Genomic DNA, 16,844 nt, shown 5'->3' on the forward strand with positions numbered 1-16,844 from the left:
ACCAGTCATGGGTGCTGTTTCACCACGTTTCTGTAATCCCTATGTCTGGTTTAATCTCCTGCACTAGTATTCCAGATCCTCCATTTTATTGCCCAGACTGTGCATTTGTGTATCATGTGTAAAGGTAATTCCAAAATTCCACTAATGCATAGGAGGAGCAAGTGTTCTTTGCAATTAAATTAAAGTCATTAATGGTATTAGTACATAAAATAAATGTTAATGACTCCTTGCTTTGAAATACTCAGTTCTTTACATGATGCATTTAAGAATGTTACATGGCATCTGGAATATATTAAAAATAAATATATACAGTATTTACAAAGTGTGATGCAATATATTCTTTAAAAAGTCTTGCAAAGATGTGAATTCTGTATCTTTAGCTCATCATGAGGTAAGTAAGTTTCCATAAGACTGGGAATTGAAGCAGCAGTCATTTTGGAGGAATCCCTTTGTCCAACTGTTGTGTTATCACTGGAGTGCCATTCATGGGTTGTTTTAAATGTACAGGGCAAAACTCATCCCTGATGTAACTCCAGTAAGGTCAGTTTGGTTACAGCAGGAATGAATTTGGCCCACTCTGTATTCTCTGTTGTGCCACTGTCTTCCACAGAAACTCCTTCTGCATCATCTAAACTTGAAGTCGTGTTCATCCCTGGTGTACACAGGTGCAATTCCACTGACTTCAATGGGCTGAGTTTGGCTGTGACACCTGTAACATATAATATGGATTTTACTGCTTATATACGGGGCCAGACTGGAGTCTTCAGTCGATAGTATAAAGGCAATCAAAGGTCTATTGACATATAATAATAATAATAATATATGGAGATATCCTCTCTCCTAGAACCGGAAGGGACCCCAAAGGGTTATTGAGTCCAGCCCCTTGCCTTCACTAGCAAGACCAAGTACTGATTTTGCCCCAGATCCTTAAGTGGCCCCCTCAAGGATTGAACTCACAAGCCTGGGTTTAGCAGGCCAATGCTCAAACCACTGTGCTATCCCTCCCCCCTGTTTTTTTGCCCCAGATCCCTAAGTGCCCCCCTCAAGGATTGAACTCACGAGCCTGGGTTTAGCAGGCCAATGCTCAAACCACTGAGCTATCCCTCCCCCCAAACATCATTTAGGAGAAAAGTTTCTAAACACTACCATAATTTTTTAAGCAGAATCCTCCATTGAAGTCTATGGGGAATTCTGCTTAAAAACTCATGTCACAATATTTCTCTCTGAATTTTCAAACATTTAAAACATTTGAATGATGATATTTACAAGTAATGGCTGTTGATTTAGAATCCTGATTTGGTCTTACAGTGTTATGTTTTACCTGAAAATATCCAATACTCAGATCCCTAGACGATGGGTGCATTGTAAGAACTTTAAAAAGGTGGGATGAAATATTACCTTTGCTCAAGCCAGCCACTCTCCCAGTTGTTACATGTTAGTTGCTACTTATTTAACATTTAGCTAATAAGTGGATTCATCAGTAGATACACTGGCCTGGTCCTTATCAGGATTCCATAGTGTACCCAAAGCACTTCTGATTTTTATTAAGTGTGTGGCACTCAGACACAGGCACAGAGTTGAGAATGATGAAAAATAATGAACACAGGCAGGAGCCGCATCTGTAGCGACACAATTAGACAGGCTTCCCCAACCAGAATCCCTTCTCACTGGTGTAAATGTGTAGCATCGATGAACCTCACCCATGCCACGTACATAGAAACAGCCACAGGACTGAAGATGGGCAAATTAAAGCTTAATAAAATAATAAACTCTGGTAGGAGCAACAAATAAACTAGCCTTTTCCATATCTGCTTTTCCTCAAGAATACAGCAATTTTTTTCCAGAGGACCAGTGTTTGAGTCACCACCCTACATGTTGGTTGGTACTAGGTAGGTCTGGGAAATTCATGATATACATGTGCACAATAGGTTTGTAATGCTTGCAGGTGGTATGGACATACATAGCTCATCCTATGCCTATGTTTGGGATCACGGGACTATATCCCTCTTTTTGATGCTACTGCCTCATTGTGTTTGGAGCTTTGTTCTGAAATAAGAAATCAACTCTGGTCTTCCATTTTTGAGGAGGTCTCATATCAAAAACAACATGACACGGGGAACAAATGACACATGGCAGATGTTAGTCACATTGCTTAATGCATTACTGGAGGGTGCTCAGATACCACGAGGAGGAGCACAGTATAAAAACCTATATAGCGCAGTTTAAGATAATATCAAATAACAAAAGGTATCCCAGGCAGTAACAACTAGAGGCTTCATCTTATACCTGCTGTCTTCAACGGCTGCAGTATCAGGCACTAAAAGAATTTCAGACAGTAGGTGTAATAGTTTGAGGAGTTTTTGTAGGAGCAGACATGAATCTGAGTGTGACTCCAGAGAAAAATTCTGATTTTTTTGCAGTGAAATATCCCTTCACTGAACAAAACTTAATCATGTGAGGCGTAGATAGTTCCATTAAAATAAAATCTATAATGCAGTGTCCAAGTACGAACAATAGTGATGCCTGCCAGTAGGACTATTAGACTAGTGGACAAAAGTCCTTCCTTAAACCTCATCCCACAGACCTAGACACCTGATTTCCCGTTCAAAGCTACAATGGGATATAAGACAGATAACAAAATATATAGGAGAGTCCATTTTGTGAGGGAATTAGGGGGCACTTAAAAGCACCCTCTCTCTGAGAAACTGAATGATAATGTCTTTGCCAGTCCTCCTCAGCACCTAGGGTAGTCTCAGACAATCTGAGAAAGAGAAGAAAATACCATATGACTTCTCCACATGACTCAGCCAGCTCAGATTCAAAGCCGTTTATGAAAAGATACTTTGAAATTTTCATTGACATTCAGGGAATGCAAAAGATTTGCATCCAAGTTTGGTGAGAATATCTGTTCTAAAAAATTTCTGTTATACCCTGGCACAGTCGGAGAATCAACACGAAGCTGAATCCAGGCTGATTTCATGCACACATTCCAACTCCAAGGCAAATATTGTATACACCTCCAGATACTTGCTCTTTACTGCAAGATCAAAACAAGTAGAAATCCAATGAAAATATTTAAATAACATATTACCCTCCCCTGAAATTACAATTTATACAGTTTCAAAGCAAATGATATGAAATTATAACTCTTTAAGTTTATAAACAAAGTTCTGGGTCAATTTGTCCTATATTCTTTGCCCTGCGATCTTGTGGTCACTGGTTAAAAGACTGTTGGATGTAAGATCAAATTTTAATTTACAAAGGCATCAAAAGACAGGGACAAATATACTACCAGTTGTGAATAGGTCCAGTACCATTTGCTGGGAGTGTGCTCATGTTGGTCAGCACAACATGTTCTGAAAGTTTTGAAACATTATCAAAATTGCTGATCTGGGTGGTCAAGGATTTCCGACTTTTAGTGCTTGCACGGCCCCTGGTGAGTCGTTCATCCTGGTGATGGTGAATGTCAAGCCAACAGCAAGAAAATGCTGCTTTAAATTCTTCTCTAAATTTTCCTGTCAATAGAAAAAGAATGCATGAAAACATTATTATACAAGCCATGTTTCAATAAAGCTAGCATATGGAAGAGACATGGTTAGCTAGTGCCAAAGTGAATCCAAAATAATCAAGTACTCTTCTAACATGACAAAAGCAGGAAAGAACAGTTTTAGTGATTCAGGAAAAGGCAACAAAATTCCACCTTTTAATAAGGATTTATAGTAGGTGCAGCAGGAATACTAAACTAATTTTTACAAGGCAGACTAGAATGGCTCTTAAGGCAATGTTTCAGTTTGTTTGCTGAGTAAATAAAACACATTTTATGAAAACAAATAATTGAGTAGGTTGATTGGGCTATTACTTGATGTGTGAAATGCGAGGACACAACTAATTTTTGTTTTACCTTGCACATTTTACAAAGAAAACCAGATGTAAAAAGATAAAGAAATATCTGATCTTCTGTATATTACAGTGATCATTTAAAGAAGCTCCTATTCTCTCCATTTTCAGGACCTTTGAAATAATTGGGGGCACATTGAAATTGTTACTACAATGAATTTTACTACAAGAAAGATGGTCTATATTTAAAGAACAGGGCTGGAAGTCAGGAGTTCTAGGTTCTATTCCCCATTCTGCCAGATTTCCTTGGACAAATTATTCACACCTCAGATTCACATCTCCCACCAGTTTCACAGTTGCTTCAATGGCGACTTGATTTACACCCATGTAAAATGAGATCAGAATCACACTCTTAATCTCTCTGTGTCTCAGTTTTCTCATCTGTAAAAAGGGGATATTAAAACTTACTTTCCTAACAGGCTAAATAAATGAATGCTTGTGCTCAGATACCAAAGAGATGGCACAGTATAAGTAAACACCTGGCGAAACAGAACCGAGAAGCTTGGTATGAAGCCATTTGGATAGCATAAGAGCTCCCAGACTTCCATGTAAAAACTTTAATTTAAACCCCAAACACATTCAGAAAAGTTTAGCTAAATCTTGTACACCTTTTTTTTGATGTGGCCTCTGTGTTAATAAGTTTAAGATAGGAGAAGAAACAGATGTGTTGGAATAAGAGTGTCCCACATCCAAATACCCTGAATTTTAGTGTTCTAAGCCTCTAGATCCAAATTTTGAGGTTTGAACCCATAACTGATGTTGTGTTAATTTAGATTGAATAAATGGCCCTAAGAGATAAGGTGTTACCATGACCCTGAAACTGTCCAAGGTTTAAAACAAAGTTTGGGATTTGGTATATAGAGACCACAGCCTCCTCAGTGCCAGGACAAAGATGCCTTTTAAATGTTTTAAATCTTTTATATAAAAGATGCAGGGGGAAACAAATTAAATCATTTGAAATGTGAAGTCTTAAGTAAGGGTTTCATTTTAACAGCATCTCTTATTCCCTTTCCTTTTGGCTGTAATGAGTTTTAGAAGGAAAACCGCTTGTTTGACTGTTTTTGAGACGGTAATAGAGATGGTAATAATTGTCCTGTCTGGGAAAAAAAGAAGAGCTTAGCAGAGATGGGTTAGAGCTATTGCTGCTGTTGTTAAAGTCTAATTCTATTTCCTAAAAGACAAAACAACACACACACACCTCATTGCTGGGAAACTGCTTGCAACCTCACTGCAGGCACAGCATAGTCTGATTAGCCACTCCAAGACCTGGCAAATGTTTACCAGCATAGAGCTGTTTAGGGCATTGCTTTTAGTTGCTTTTCTGGTCACAGTTACAGCATTGTTGCAGAAAAGACAGTTCTGGCTGTCTAAGCCAGACTCTTATTAGACAGAAAGAATAAGGAAATGGATAGGAAAGAAAAATAAGGTAGGGAAGGAAAAGGACAAGTTGGGGTGTGGTGTGGGGGAAGTCTCACATCCCGGGTGGTGTTTGGGATTTAGCCAAAGCCGTTGGAGATGTCATTTGGGTCCCTCTCTCTGGCCTGATCCACCTCAGGATTAGGTCCCAAGAAATGGTGGTGGTGGCAGCATGGTGGTGAAGCTCCCTCCCTCCCCTTCTCTCATTTTTCTGTCAGCAAGCATTCACGTTCCCTGCTTTTGGTCAGCCAGCATTGACTTTCTCTCATTTTCTTCTTCGGCGGCAATTCGGCGGCAGGTTCTTCCCTCCGAGAGGGACCAAGGGACCTGCCGCCAAATTGCCGCTGAAGAGCCCGACATGCCGCCCCTTTCCCTTCCCCTTGGCCGCCCCAAGCACCTGCTTGCTGAGCTGGTGCCTGGAGCCGGCCCTGCCCCAAGTGAGTAATGAATGGAATAGCCCATCCCTTCATTATTCTGTCCACCAATTAGGCCTAAACTCTAACAATTTTGGTTCACTGATTTCCAGTCCCACACTTCTCTAGTTTACCAGACATGATCTTAACACCGTTCTTGAATTATATCAGTCCGTCTTTTTCGTTTGTACATTTGTTGTTATAGGTTATTGTGACATTTTATGAACTTCCATTCCCTTTTCACAGTTGAGCTCACAATTAGGGTAAATTTGTAGGCCCAATTGTCACAACACTAGCCAGAAATCTTGGTTAACAGGCCATTGTTTGCTAGATATCGTTGAATTGACTGGAAATAACAAGAACAGCAAATCCTATTCTCATTAGATTTCCTGAACAGTTTTGCAGACCTTGGATACCCAGATGAGCATCCAAATGTTTATCCAAAGCTTATCTGAACCACACCTCTAAACTTCATTCATCACTAGCTGTGACCAAACCTGCAACAAACCAAACTAAATGGTAAGAGGGCTGAAGAAATGTTTGGTGATTTTTTTTTACATGCTATATTTCTACTGAAAACAGTCTGATACAAATAATACGGAAGGATCAAAGGTAATAGAAGAGAGAATGGTAAATAAATGTCATTTAGGAATATTTTCAGACTATTTGTACATTATTATATTTTTACAAAGGCACAGTATCATTACACGAACAAGCAGGTAGATATTAAAAACATAAAATTGTAATTTGTAATATTTTTCTACTGCTTCATTTATCTTTAGAAAATAGCTCTTTCACCACAGACTCAAAAATCCCCAGCAGTAAAACAATAAAAACACATAGGTTTTTTTTTTTTTTTCCATCTAGGTAGAGAATCTTCTGAGATTCAGCGACTTCCCCTCCTTTATCTCCCTCACCCAAGGCCATGTCTTGCAGGGGGATTCCTGCCATTTGAGGCCTGGAAAGGATTAACTGAAAGTAACAGATAATTTCCCCCTTAATTGTGCGGTCCTCACAATACTTGTAGTCCTTACTCAGAGCCAGATTCTGCCACCCTTAGGCACCCTCCTCTGCCCTGAACCCAGCCCCAAGCTCTCCCCTACCACTCTCCTGCTGCTTCCAGCCCCACACATTACCCACTGCTCTGCACCCTGACTCGTGCTCTCCTCCCTGCCCTCCTGATGCCCCTAGTCCTATGGTATTCCCCACACATTGCCCCACACCCACCTTCCAGCTCTCCCCTCTGCATGGGGTCACAGCTCTGCTCAAATTTGGCCCCACTGCCCTGACAGGGAGTGGCATTGCGATGCAGTGCATGGGGTTGCAACACCACTCAAATTTGGCGTGTTTGCCTCCCATTATATGGGGGAAGCTGGGTCAGATTTCCAGCTCCAAACAGGCACCAAAGGAGGGCTAGGCCCCTGACTCCATCCCTCATCATTGCACCCCAAAATCTACACTTCAAACTAGTGGGTTAAATTCCAGCTTGAGGAGACATACTCACCTTAGCTCTGATCAAGCTAGCATGCTAAAAATAGCATGAGCAGCAGGACGGGACAGCCACCCTGTGTATGTGCCTACAGTCTTGGATGGGTACATACTCGGGGCGGCAAGTCCTTCCCATTGCTCCCACTACTGTGGCTATCCATTTTTAGCTTGCTAGTTCGATTAGAGCTAGTGCAGGTATGTCTCCTCGAGCTGGGATGACACCTTCAGCTTGAAATTTAGACCTCCCCTGTCGTTTGAGCATTAGCCTGCTAAACCCAGGGTTGTGAGTTCAATCCTTGAGGGGGCTATTTAGGGATCTGGGGCAAAAAAACCTGTCAGGGATAGTTCTTGGTCCTGCTAGTAAAGGCAGGGGACTGGACTCGATGACCTTTTAAGGTCCCTTCCAGTTCTAGGAGATAGATATATCTCCATATATATATATATATATATATATAAATGAACACTCCCTATAAAATTAATGGGGATACTTGAGAAGGCAAAGTGCTACTCAAGAAGTGTAGGAGATTGGGAGGATAGAGGGACTGTTATCAGGACCTGCACCTAGAGCCCAGTGGTTCAGTTGTACTGCTGCTCAATTTTCAGGTCAGGCTTTAACCTAATTGGTTACTATGCATTACACTTTAACTACATTTTTAATATGTAACACAGTGATCATCTGGAAACTCACCACTGAGAAAGTTATAAATGATAGGGTTCACTGCACTGTTGGCATACACAAGCCAGTGCGAGAATGTAAACCAGGCATACACAGTCTCTCTGTCATCAGCATAGTTAAACATCCCCAAAACCCTGCAAAATAAAGAGGAAAAAGCCAGTCTGAAAGACAGCGCATAAGACTGAATATAAATGCTGTACTTTTATTCTATCTGTGATATCACATAAAGCCCTGATTCAACACATCCAGCTTTCCCAAGAAAATACAAAACCTCTTCCCACCCAACAACCAGCTTCCATGAGGGTTTTGCACAGCGTAGAAGCCACAAGCAGTTTTGTCTTTAATGCACACATGTCATCCAGCTAGATAACAAAAGGGCAATTTATATCATCCAAGGCAAGGGTGGGAAAAGGTGTCTTTAAGCCAATATGACAATCTCCCAATTCTGGATCCAGCCTCTCAATTCTGGGCCCAGCTCCTAGTGCAACGGGGCAGCTGTAGAGTTAGGGTGGCATTGACTGGCTGCCTATGGATTCTCTGCTGGCCCAAAATAGTTGGACTGCAGTGGCTCCAGCAGCATCCCCTCATGTCCTTGTGCAGGAGGCTGCTGCATTTAACCACTATGGATTATATAAGAAATGTCCATGTTAACTCTCTGATTACAAGCTTCCCTCCAATATATTGCAGTATGACTATATGAATACACTGAAAATAGAGAAGTGGCACCATCCACCTGACATTTGCCAAAGGACTTTCAGGTAGGCAGTGTTGTTGTAGCTGTGTTGATCCTAGGATATTATAGAGACAAGGTGGGTGAGGTAATATCTTTTATTGGATCAACTTCTTTTGGTGAGAGAGACAAGCTTTTGAGCTTCCACAGAGCTGAAGAAGAGCTCTGTGTAAGATCAAAAACTTGTCCCTTTCACCAACAGAGGTTGGTCCCATAAAAGATATTACTAATCCACCTTGTACGTCTATCTTTCATCAGGGCAATACAATCAGTTCTCTTTGGTTACATTTTACTTAATGTAATCCTGCCAAGACAGTGACACTATGCTCATCAGCTTCGCAGCTATAAATGTTATTGGAGGTCAGACAGTATAATTTCTCCCCAGTATGTCACTCTGTGTGTGTGTGTGTGTGTGTGTGTGTGTGTGTGTGTGTGTGTGAGTGTGAGTGAGAGAGAGGAGAGAGAGAGAGAGAGAGAACTGATAGAACACAGAGTGTTTACTGAATATACTGTTTGACTGACATAATCACACATATAATTAGTTGATTTGCCTGTTATTTACTGATTCATTGATTACTCTGATATCAATATAATAAGTCTTCATAAAAATTCTCCTTTTACTTTTATTATATTCTGGGAGCATCATCCAAGCTTGGAAGAATTGAAACACTTTATATTTTTGCGTTTGTTAAACAATAAAAGCTTGCTTGCTTCCCCGATTTTGGTAAATTTCTGCATAGTTATATACAGATCAGTTATTAATATGTGAAACACCAGAACACAATCCTTTGGGCTTAATTCTGCTACACATGCTCACACTGAGTCATGCCATACACCAGGGCAGTCCCACTGAATACTAACCCACCTAATGTTCTCCATCAGATACTGCACTCCTGGAGTCTATTCACGCAAAAATATGTTTGAATGTGTAGGTCAATGAGATTTCTTGCATGAGTAAGTAACCACCAACATGAACACGGATTTTACAATCTGGCCCCAAATTTCTGCCCTGATAATTGTTTAGCTAACAATTTGCTTACAGCTGCACACTGAGCTTCAGTTTCTCTATTGTAAAATATGTCGGTATCTATTTCAAAACTAAAATCAACAAAAAAGAATATAGCAAACCATGTCATAGAGAAATGCTTTTAGACAGAAAACTTTCCCCAAACTCTTTACTGCTTGTGGACAAACTTTACCTTTTTAAGACGTTGAGGATACTAATTGGTAGATAGCAAAGTGCAAAAACCAAGAGAACCACCATTAGCATACGCGCTGTTTTCCTCCTGGCTCGAATCTGTTTTATTTCAGCTGCTACCCCACCAATCCTTGACTTGGTTGATTGTCCCAGTCCCCGGGGCTGTGCTAAAGAGGGCAGAGGCTTCCATTTTCTTTGAACTACTGAGGAAGTTCCTGGGATCTAAAAGAGTAAATAGTCAATGGAATCTTCGTTAATGCTGTTTAAGGGAAATTCATCACCATGTAAAAAGACGCATTGTAGGGAGTTAATACAAAAAAGATAGACAGGCTGAAATAAAGCTCCATAATAACACAGTACAGTTTAGTAACTTGTCAAACACTTTAATCCAACACTGCTGTTCATTTAAGAGAAACAGGTTTTAAAAGGTATTACTAAGTCATGGCTGGGATTGTCTGTATAAGTATAGAACTATGCACATAACTGTGTGCATACCGGGCTTTATATGCTCATACCGTGTTTCCCCGAAAATAAGACAGTGTCTTATATTAATTTTTGCTCCCAAAGATGCGCTAGGTCTTATTTTCAGGGGAGGTCTTATTTTTCCTGGAGCTTCGGGGCCTTATATTCCGGGGTGGCCTTATTATCGGGGAGGTCTTATTTTCGGGGGATGTCTTGTATTACAGGGAGAGGCAAAACTGGAAGTAGGTCTTATTTTCGGGGGATGTCTTATTTTCGGGGAAACAGGGTAGCATTTTCAAAGATGTGTCCTAAGTGTCCATAAGGCAGCTGTGCTCTCTCTATTTATTGGGGGGCGTGAACTTATTTTTTCTGCATTGTGGTCATTGCCCAGAGTATTCCTTACAGAGATTTGCAAATAGTGTGTGTGTGTTGGGGGGAGTGGGGGAATCATAACAGGATGTATGACAAGTTAGGCTATCCCACGACATGTCTAAATGGGTAGGTGCTGGCCCACCATTGCTCTCTGGAGATTGGCAAGCACAGAGAGCCTGCTGGTGGAGAAGCTGCTCATGGAGGAAGGAGGGCTAGTGGTAGAAAACCCAGACAGTGTGGTGAAAAAAGGACATTTTAGCTAAGAATGGGTTACAGAATAAAGGAAAGGGGCACCAGGTTAAAGGCTTCTCAGTGAGTATAAAGGCGATCTGTGGGGCAAGAGATGCTCATTTTGGCCTCCTCAGCTTTCTGACTGATGCCTTGATGGGACTAACTGAAAGTGCATCTGTTGGGCACCTCGTCATGTACAGACACCCCATGGAGACTGAATGGGAGAACTTGGCTCTCTCACTTCCTGTGGTGGGTGGGGTTGGAAAAGATTGCGTTTCCTTAGTCAGAGCAGCTAGCTGGAGGTCCGTGGTCCCAACACCAGTGCAGACATGGACTCACTGAATCCCTCGGGAGTGGGTGCTGTGCCAGGTGGAGCTCGGACATCTAAATTCTGGGTAAGTAGCTGACTAACTGCAAAGGGCTCTTGCAGAGACACAGCTACACTGGTCAGGGCCTCTGTCACAGTACACTGGGTCAACTCCCCACTGCTGCCTAGCACTCACGTGGGCCCAGTTCGCTATTTCCCCAGTTCTCCTTCAGACCAGACAGCCCACATGTCTCATCGCTTTAATTTCCTGCAGCAGGGCATCAGAAACTCCTCAGCATTTGTTAATGTCTCCTGTGAAGGAGGTGTTGGTCCCTGCCTAGAAGAAGAATTGCTCCGAAAGTATTAAAAATCCATGAGGTGGACTCCAAAAATCATAAAACTGGGCTGATCATGAGATTAAAAAAAATCCTTGTTTGTGTCGGCCTTCTCCTTTCTGAGATTTAGGGCAAAGCTAGTCCCCACTCCCAATTTGTGTGTCATCCTTCTGGGTTGAAAACACACACAAAGCATGGCTACTCTCCAGCTTCCAGCTGCTCAGCCTTCTCCCATTCTTCCTCTCTGCTTCCCCACAGTGTCCTTTCCAACACCTGCTTCCTTACTTCTCACTCTTTCCTTTATAGCCTCCCGCCCCTCACATTCTCCCTCTCTGAACCCCCACGACTAAAAACTTTGACTGCCCTGTTTGCAGGAGATAGGCTTTGGTTTTGTTTTCAGTAAGTATACAGGCTGTGGGAGAGCATACAAGGGGACTGAGGCCAGGGTGAAAAGTAGGCGTTTTTACATTTATCTCTAAAGCAGGGACTGTTTTCTCCCCATCTCCTTCATCGCCCCTCCCAGGAGGTTTTATGCTGGCCCTCTGAGCTGCAGGTGAACTTCACTCACAGAGAATCCATGAGCATAAATATAATGAAAATGTCAAACTGTGCAGGAACAATTGTTTCTATCTTCAATATTTTGCCACTTGTTTATATCTCCATTTTAAACCTGTTTAAAGTACTGGTCACTTGGAAAGTTTCAACTAATTCTGTAAAGTTCAGCAAGAGAGTTTCTGGGTTTATTTCCCCCAACTAGTTAATTTGTCATGTACCAAAAGGCTTTTTTTTTTTCACCCTCACATAATTCAAACATGTAAAAGGATTTTGCTTCAACTTCCCCAAAATTCCAGGGGTGAGACCAAGTATGAACGGCTACACATGAAAAGGTCGACTTTTTCTGAGAACTGTGAGGGTTTATAATATGAGGGCAATATTACACCCTGGTTCTGCAAACTGTTATGCATGTGCATGGCTTTACTTGTGAGCAGTGCCATCGGCTTCAACAGGACTAGTGACATGAATAAAGTTATGCACATGTTTAAGAGCTTGCAAGATCCAGTCCTTTGTTATACACATTTTAAAAGTTAAGTTTTTTCTACGCAGGGAAAGTGCCCAGCATCATTATTCTGCAATAATTATTTAAGAATAGCTCCCTGTATGGACATACCTATTCTGGAATCAGAGTGCCTTTTTTCCAGGTTAGTTTAATCCACTTCTAATAACTCCATGAGGGGAGTTATTGAGGAATAGCTATCATGCTTCAAATTGGCACCCGACCTTACTCTGGAAAATTTCCCTGTGTAGACAAGCTCTTAATTTAGGATTTATTTATTTTTTTAAACTTGATTCAAGTTCGCTGTAATCTTCCAGTGAAGATCCATAATGACAAACAGGAAACCAGTGAAGTTGGTTGTAGGGAACTGTGGGACACATGATAATATTTAGTATATTACAGGTGTTTTTATAAACACAAGAAATAAAATCTGAACTCTGACATCACACCACTGAGGATTCACAGCCTTTTGGCCAAGATCCACAGTCTTGTCAATTTAGTATCTGAAATCAGTATGTCCTATTTCCGGAGACTTATCCTACTCTAATGGCAGAATTGACTCTGATTTATTGTACTGGGTCTTTTCCATCTCACTGCAGAGAAACTACACAGAGAGGTGCTACACAAAAACCTGAATTTGGGCTTTGAGAAGTATTTTGATGTTCTGTTCTTCCAAAACTGAAGCTTTTCCTTCTACTTCAATCTTATCTTGTTTTCTGAGTTATATTAATAGCAAGAACTGATCAGAAAAACAAACAAAAAACCCCCCCAAATATGTTGGCAATTTCCTCTCCTCTTGATTTTATTAAAATTTCATTTCAACAAAAATTTTCTGACAAGCTTTATTGATATTTGCATCCAATTTGGATACAAAGGAATGGAATCTTGCCTCAAGACTTTGTATCGCTTGTTTCTAATGAAACATGAGACATGATTGATGAGTCTGTGGTTAGAGATGACCAATCTGCTTTTCAAATGCTTCTAATAGCAAGAGGGGATCATAGATACAGATTGTGGTACAATGTTGATCTCCTTGTACATCCTATAAAGCTGCCCGGTGTTGTAGGAGTTACTACCGAGAACTTACCTAAAGAAACCTGTTCCTGTTCTACGTCCACTTTGGAGATAAGCAAATAATTCATAAGATGTTGCAGGCAAAAAATAAAATAAAATAAAATAAAATACATAGTCACAGTCGGGCTGCTAAAAGTACTACGGCCTGAAGAGAATAAAGCTAGGCTTACATACGTACTACTGATGCACATTTTAATCACATACATACCAGCACAACACACACTTTTCCCAGTTATTACTATCCAATGAATTATAGGGACACATTTAGCTGAGACAATTTGCAGAACACAAATAAGCTTTACATCAGTATTTAGAATGGTCAGAACTGGCACTAGAAGTTGTAAAACTGCTGTTTTCATCCCACGTGTATCAAGCTGGAAAGGCAAGCATCATAATCTTGCTTTTAAAACTCGGAAAAATTTTGAAAACAAAACCACAATGAGTCCAATAAATCTAAGCACATGTATGTGACTCTCTAATTATTGAATGTGTGTCAGCATGTCCAGCATAAAGCCATTCAGTCCTACGGAGATTGTTCAGCTCTTGCTTTATCTCTTCTCCATGATTCATAAAGGAACAAAATCCTTTTGAACAGGAGGGATGTCTACCTATTAGTAAGCAATGTAGGTTAATCTGAAAGCCAGGCCTCTGATGCTGTTGCCCTTTGTCTTCCATAAAGCTCCTAATTCTGAGATGATAAAACCATGTTTGCAAAGACTGGGAGCAAAGACATGATCGATAGCTTGGAGAGCAGACAGAGGGTAAAACACAATAGGAATGTCATGGGAGTCATGGAGGCTAACTTTTAAACACCCGAAGATTCACTTTAGAAACAGCCCTCATTTTGAAACAAACTGCTTCAAGAAGTTTTCTGTCAAGGCCTGGGAATGCCTTGGCTGTTAGTACTTTGAATTTCATCATGTAAGTCTAGCAAGATCAGCGGTACATTGCAGTAATCAGAATATTTAGATGGCATTCTGATAAACAGCATGATTCCTTACTTGGGGCTATTACCAAAGATTTAGAATAGGGCTGTCGATTAATCGCAGTTAACTCATGTGATTAACTAAAAAAATTAATTGCAATTAATCGCAGCTTTAATTGCACTATTAAAACAATAGAATACCAATTGAAATTTATTAAATATTTTTGGATGTTTTTCTACATTTTCAAATATATTGATTTTAATTACAACACAGAATTCAAAGTGTACAGTGCTCACTTTATATTATCATTTTTATTACAAATATTTGCACTGTAAAATGAAAAATAAAAGAAATAGTATTTTTTAATTCATCTCATACAAGTACTGTAGTGCAATCTCTTTATCATGAAAGTGCAACTTACAAATTTAGATTTTTTTTTGTTATGTAACTACACTCAAAAACAAAACAATGTTAAACTTTAGAGCCTACAAGTCCACTCTTGTTCAGCCAATTGCTATGACAAACAAGTTTGTTTACATTTACGGGATATATTACTGGCCGCTTCTTATTTCTAATCTCACCTGACAGTGAGAACAGGTGTTCGCATGGCACTTTTGTAACCAGCATTGCAAGGTATTTACATGCCAGATATGCTAAACATTCATATGACCTTTCATGCTTCGACTACCATTCCAGAGGACATGCTTCTATGCTGATGATGCTCGTTAAAAAAATAATGCATTAATTAAATTTGTGATCCAACTCCTCAGGGGGAGAATTGTATGTTTCCTGATCTGTTTTACCTGCATTCTGCCATATACTTAATGTTATAGCAGTCTCGGATGATGACCCAGCACGTTTTCCATTTTAAGAAAACTTTCACTGCAGATTTGACAAGATGCAAAGAACGTACCAATGTGAAATTTCTAAAGATAGCAACAACACTTGACCCAAGGTTTAAAAATCTGAGAGGGATGAGGTGTGGAGCATGCTTTCAGAAGTCTTAAGAGAGCAACACGCCGATGCAGAAACTACAGAACCCGAACAACAACAAAAAGAAAATCAATCTTCTGCTGGTGGAACCTGACTCAGATGATGAAAAAAGAACATCCGCCAGTCCGCACTGCTTTGGATCGTTATCAAGTAGAACCCGTTATCAGCATGGACGCATGTCCTCTGGAATGGTGATCGAAGCATGAAGGGACATATCAATCTTTAGTGCATCTGGCACATAAATATCTTGTGACACCAGCTACAACACTGCCATGTGAACGCTTGTTCTCACTTTCAAGTGACATTGTAAACAAGAAGCGGAAAACATTATCTCCTGCAAATGTAAACAAACTTTTTTGTCTGAGTGATTGGCTGAACAAGAAATAGGACTGACTGGACTTGTAGACTCTAAAGTTTTACATTGTTTTATTTTTGAATCCAGTTATTATTTTGTACATAATTCTACATTTCTAGGTTCAACTTTCATGATAAAGAGATTGCACTACAGTACTTGTATTAGGTGAATTGAAAAATACTATTTCTTTTGTTTTTTTACAGTGCAAATATTTGTAATAAAAAATAAATATAAAGTGAGCACTGCATACTTTGTATTCAGTGTTTTAATTGAAATCAATATATTTGAAAATGTACAAAATACCCAAAAATATTTAAATAAATGGTATTCTCTTATTGTTTAATTGCGCAATTAATCGTGATAATTTTTTTTAATCGCTTGACAGCCCTAATTCAGAACAATGCATTTCAATTACACTAAAAATAGATTGTGGCACACCTACCTCACTTAGAAGGATGCCTGCTGTCTGCAAGCCAATTCAGTCATTAATAGATGTGAGTGGTTTTAATTTCCCTTAATATGACCCCTTGTACACTTTGACTACATCTACACTTGGAAAACTTACATCTGTAATTCTCCATCAGTAGTAGCAACAATACCTTAGTGATGCTTTCTTTTTGCTACATAATCAATTTTCAAATCGGGATCATCCTCACATGTGTTTTCAGTGTGGACAAGGTAAAGCATCTGAAAAATGTGTTAACCTGATTTAAACAACAGGGCCAACTAGCAAAAAAACATTTCTTTTGTTGATGGAGTCCACATGATTCACTCTTATTCTAAAGATTAAATACCCAAATACTTGAAAAAAATATTTAAAAAGTTTTAGGATCTTAAATTATGAACATTGAACATGGCTAGACTTAAAACTACAGATAACACATTTGTAAACAGAAAGGTTAAAAAAACCAAAACCT

General features: G+C 39.9%; 1 protein-coding gene across 1 annotated transcript in view; it reads right to left on the reverse strand.

The window, feature by feature from the left end:
* Positions 1–515: 515 nt before the first annotated feature.
* The window catches only part of HCRTR2 (hypocretin receptor 2), a 59,816-nt gene continuing 43,487 nt past the window's right edge, over positions 516–16,844 (reverse strand). Inside the window, exons 5-8 of the mRNA XM_024216503.2 lie at positions 9,820–10,040; positions 7,903–8,024; positions 3,315–3,515; positions 516–709 (exon numbers count right to left, since the gene is read on the reverse strand). Of these exons, the coding sequence (XP_024072271.2) occupies positions 516–709; positions 3,315–3,515; positions 7,903–8,024; positions 9,820–10,040 (738 nt within the window). The remainder of the gene's footprint in view (positions 710–3,314; positions 3,516–7,902; positions 8,025–9,819; positions 10,041–16,844) is intronic.

Source organism: Terrapene carolina, unplaced genomic scaffold (genome assembly GCF_002925995.2).
Source record: "Terrapene carolina triunguis isolate 2854851 unplaced genomic scaffold, T_m_triunguis-2.0 Scaffold42, whole genome shotgun sequence".
NCBI classification, from domain to species: Eukaryota; Metazoa; Chordata; order Testudines; family Emydidae; genus Terrapene; species Terrapene triunguis.